General features: G+C 35.3%; 1 protein-coding gene across 2 annotated transcripts; it reads left to right on the top strand.

The window, feature by feature from the left end:
- The first annotated feature begins 1,036 nt into the window (after nt 1–1,036).
- Nucleotides 1,037–3,654, top strand: LOC106321059. Of its 2 annotated transcripts, XM_013759377.1 has the most exons (10): nt 1,037–1,133; nt 1,501–2,045; nt 2,187–2,264; nt 2,335–2,412; nt 2,483–2,560; nt 2,635–2,795; nt 2,886–2,966; nt 3,073–3,148; nt 3,242–3,325; nt 3,421–3,654. In XM_013759377.1, the coding sequence occupies exons 2-10, from the start codon at nt 1,514–1,516 to the stop codon at nt 3,546–3,548; spliced, it is 1,296 nt and encodes a 431-aa protein (XP_013614831.1). In that variant the 5' UTR covers nt 1,037–1,133; nt 1,501–1,513; the 3' UTR covers nt 3,549–3,654. The 2 variants fall into 2 exon arrangements, with proteins under 2 accessions (XP_013614831.1, XP_013614832.1); XM_013759378.1 differs by lacking the exons at nt 2,335–2,412; nt 2,483–2,560.
- The last annotated feature ends 1,195 nt before the right edge of the window (nt 3,655–4,849 follow it).

Raw genomic sequence — 4,849 nt, 5'->3', positions numbered from 1 at the left:
TGTCAATTAGGGCTGAAGTCTGCGGCCCGAGCCTGTCCGACCCTAAAAGTTACTGGGTTTGGACTTAGTTTTATAAGCCCCAAAAAAATTGGGCCTTTCGGGCTAAGTCTATTTGGGTTTTGGATATTTTGGGTCTAAGCCCGTTTGGACTAGGGCCGGCCTGAAAACCCGAAACTTTATATTTTAGTTTAAATATTATCATTCTTGCAATCAAAACCATTATTAGTATTGATATATTATTTTAATATTTTTGATTCAAACACTAATAAACAAATATGAAAGTTGTTAATGCACCTTATTGTTTGATCATTACAAATGTCACATTTTAAATTTTGCAAATGACCCTTCTTCTTTTATAACATGTTTTTTTCAGCATACAAAGTCTGAAATGTTTGACCATGTTTATCATAAATTTTGTTCTTATATATTTAGTTTAAATTTATATTTGATTATTTAAATTTTATTAAATTTAGTTAGTTTATAATATGTTTTTAATGTATACGAAAAAATAAAACATTTTCGATCAAGAAGAAAAATTTAAACTCACTTTATATTTAAAATAAAAAGTTGAAACTGATTTTTTAATGAAAATTTACATGTATTAAAACGATAAAAATAACAATAACTAATTATTTTTCAAAAAGCCCGAAAAGCCCCTACAACACTATAAGGACCGGACCAGGCTTTAAATTTTAGACCTAAAATATTTTCGGATCAGACCGGGCCGGGCTCAAATATTTACGGGCTTAACAGGTTTGGACCCCTATTAGACTCTAGTAATTAAGTAGCATTTAGATGCAATATGGCAAAGTTACATTTCCTACAACTATTTTGTAATAAAAAAATATCCAAAAACTTACAATTGTCAACAAAACAATATATAGAACTCATACGTATAATAGATTGCATAATCTTATCTAATTGCGCCATTTTTAGAAGAAAATCTTTGAGAGCAAATTGTGTGCGTAACGTGTAACCATCAGCCAATCATATTGCAACTTTTGTGAAAATTATAAGTAGATTCCGTCCTCTCGGTGAAAACTGCATAAAGGGTTGAATAAAGTCTCACACTTGCAACAACATCTCGAGAGGTTTCTTCTCTCTCTCTTCTGCTGATCGTTTGTTGTTCAAAGGTATGAACTTTAGATCTTTCTCCTTGAGTTAGCACCGGTACTCTGCTGTTTCGTTTGGTTTGCCTTTAGGGTCTTCGTTAATACCGATCGTTATGAACTAGATTACATTCTTGAGTTGCTCATGTGTAGGGCTCTTGAGTTACTGTTTAATAAAGGTTTTGCTCTTTTTTTATTACTCTTGACGTTGCTAAGATTCTGCTAATGCTGTTTGAGAGTTATGGGTTAACTATTGTTCTCCCTCGAATTTTGATGAGTTGCATTTTCCAGTTTTATTTGAAGATATGTGATCTTGTGTTCAAAGATGCAATTTCATTGTTTGCATCTGAGCTTTCTCATATGAATTTTATTTATTTGTGTGTAAGTGTAGTAACCAGGGGAAGATGGAGGGAGATGGCGGAGATCCTTTCAACGTTGATTCTCCTTTCGGTGGATCTGGTGGCCCGAACACTGGTCCCCCGAGTCAGATGTCTAATGATTTTGGAAGAGACTCTTTTGATGGTTTTGGTGCCCCTAACAATGAACCTCCGAGTGAGATGTCTAATGTTTTAGGAGGGGACTCTTTTGGTGGATCTAATGGTGATCCATTTGGTGGCTCTTTTGGTGGATCTAATGGTGATCCGTTTGCTGACCCTTTGTTCACCCATCCTTTTGGTGGTAACATGTTTCAGCCCAGCCTGTTTGGTCCTCCTACCATGGACCCTTTTGCAGGAGTGCGTCCTCCTCCATTAGGGTTTATCGAGAATCATCATCACCAGACACCACAACCGAGACTACCAGGTGGACCAGTTATTGAAGAGATCAATGTTTTAGATGCTGAGGAAGAAGGAGAAGCATATCAAGAGAAGAGCGTAATCCTAGGGAAACGTGGCAGGTCAAGCAGTGAGGTGGAAACTGAAGAGGCTATAGCTGAAGGTATAACCCTTAATTTTTCCATTTTTTATCTTCTGCCGTAGTCTCCAAGGAAGGAGATTGTTTTGGTTTCTTTGTAATTTGACTTGTGTGGAGATTGTTTTGTTTTTATGTAACTTGACTTTCATGTCTATGTTTCCGCAGAGAGAAGGATTGCACACATGCAAAACATGAATGCAAATGCTATGGTGGACAATGAACAATGGCAGCCACAAACTCAAGGTTATAGTTTCTATGGGAGGAGATTGTTTTGTTTTTATGTAACTTGACTTTCATGTCTATGTTTCCGCAGAGAGAAGGATTGCACACATGCAAAACATGAATGCAAATGCTATGGTGGACAATGAACAATGGCAGCCACAAACTCAAGGTTATAGTTTCTATGGGAGGAGATTGTTTTGTTTTTATGTAACTTGACTTTCATGTCTATGTTTCCGCAGAGAGAAGGATTGCACACATGCAAAACATGAATGCAAATGCTATGGTGACCTATGAACAATGGCAACCACAAACTCAAGGTTACAGTTTCCAAGTAATTAAAGAGATTGTTTTGTTTCTATGTAACTTGACTTGTCTGTTTATGTTTCTGCAGTCAGACACATGCAAAACATGAATACAAATGCTATGGTGAACAGTGGACAATGGCAGCCACAGACTCAAGGTTATAGTTTCCAGAGCTCGACTGTTACTTACGGTGGTAATGACGGAAACTACTACACTTCGTCCACGACCAGAAGGACAGGAAGTGATGGGGTGAGTTGTAACAGTTTTAACATATTTGTCCGTGTGTATAGAGTTTTAGTTTATGCTTAACTACTAAATCTTGGTTTTATTGTGTAACAGTTAACTCTCGAAGAAAGCAAAGAAGCTAATACTGCAACTCGCGAAACAGCGCACAGGATTTCAAGAGGCTTCCATAACAAGGTAGGTTACACTTTATACACACATACCTTATAAGCACCATAAAAATATTTTTTTCCTTTGTTGTTGGATCAGTTAAATTGTATAAGTGATGTTTTCATCCTTGCAGGGCCACACGGTTGAGCGTACGCGCAACTCGGATGGTCGGGTTGGTACAAACCAGATTTTGCACAATCTGAACGAAGGTAAGTAACACTTTCCTCGTTATGCTTCAGAAAGATTCTATTGTGTAGATGACAGAACCTCGAATTTATAAACGTTTCTTCCTCTTGCTGTAGATGAATTGGCTGGTTTTGAACAGTCTTGGAGTAGCAATGCTGGAATGCAAATGCAATTCCCCAGTCTGTCTGGTTCCTTTGGCAGTAAGTAGTCGAACTTACGTTGTAGTTTTCTCGTTTGTTTATTATGTTCCTTTCCGAAACAAGAAGAAACACACTCTTTTTGACATTTTTTTCAGGTGGCTTTGTTAACAGAGAGCAACCAATGCTGCCTCCTCCGACTGATCCAAGCTCTTCTCGTGCAAGAAGAGGGCCTTACTGTCACAGAAGAAGGAATGCAACGGATTTAAGCAGGCTGGGTTTCTAAAGGCTCCAAGTGAATGTAACCAAAAGACTATTATATACTTTACTTTGGTTGCATGGTTACTGTAACCTCTGTATGATGACATGATTTGAGGGGTTTATGATTTATGGTATATGGTCTATGCATGTTTTGCTACATCAACTTGTTCTTAACTGCTTGTACTCAAGTGATTAGATCAAGCCTCAAGGGTTTTCTCCAGTCATTGACCATTATAATTCCTAATTAGAGTTCCTAGGTAAACGTTCAAAACTCATTATAAACAGATTCTACTTCGTGTAGTCGTCAGAGTAATGTCTAGATTTCACCTTCCGGGTGTTGTAGAATACATAATAAAATTAGAAGCTGCATTCTGCAGAAAAATTAAATAGCTATCTATACAATTAATAGAATTCACATTCCCCCTATTAATTTTAAGTAAAAGTAGATTGTTCGTTCTAAAAAAAGTAGACGAATTTGTTTTATCTAGAATTCACTTTCTACTAACACATTTTCCGTAAAGATGAATTCAACTTTTAGTATAACATACTTTTAAAATTTAATTTATCAAATTTTTCAACCAAAAAAAATACTCCCTCCGTTCCTTAAAGTTACATATTCTAGAGAAAAAAATTGTTTAAAAAAATTCTATTTTTTACTTTTTCAATGCATGTTTTATTAACTAATTACAAACTTCAGAAAACTTAATTGCACTAATTGATGTTTTATTGGCTTAATGTTATTGGAAAAAAATAAACACAAAAATTATGCAAATTTAATGTATTTTATTAAAATGTGTGAAAAAATATAGAATATGGATCTTTTAGGAACAGTGGAAGTATGAGTTTATGTATATGAGTATTTTATCAATTGTTTCATTTTTTACAATTTTTTTATTCATAAAACTATTTATTTCATTAAATTTTAAAATTAGAAAAGGTAAAAAGGAGAAAAAGTGGAAAAAAAAAAATTTATACCAAAAGGACAATCATCCTGAATTTTTGTTCTGTTTTGGCAATTTTCTTTTTTTTATTAGACCAAAAGAAGTGATAAGATTCGTAACATTTCACTAAAAGTTATCTCATCAAAATCAAATGTTATTGAGTAGACATATCAACTTCTCATAATCGATAAAAATTGAGTACACACAATCGCTTAGCAGCAGCAACGTTCTTATCTCCACGTACCATATCTTCCTTCTCTCGCCACACCGCATGAACCTCGTCCGTGCGAAACCGCTGCGTAAAGGTAGAGTCTTCTAACGGCGTTTCAATACCGTTAATAAACTCAAGAAGACCCGTGTACGCAATCATCGCTCCGTTATCAAT

This window comes from Brassica oleracea, unplaced genomic scaffold (assembly GCF_000695525.1).
Source record: "Brassica oleracea var. oleracea cultivar TO1000 unplaced genomic scaffold, BOL UnpScaffold01195, whole genome shotgun sequence".
Classification (NCBI taxonomy): domain Eukaryota; kingdom Viridiplantae; phylum Streptophyta; class Magnoliopsida; order Brassicales; family Brassicaceae; genus Brassica; species Brassica oleracea.
The sequence above is the reverse complement of the archived record's forward strand: the minus strand, read 5'-3'. Positions and strand labels throughout refer to the sequence as shown.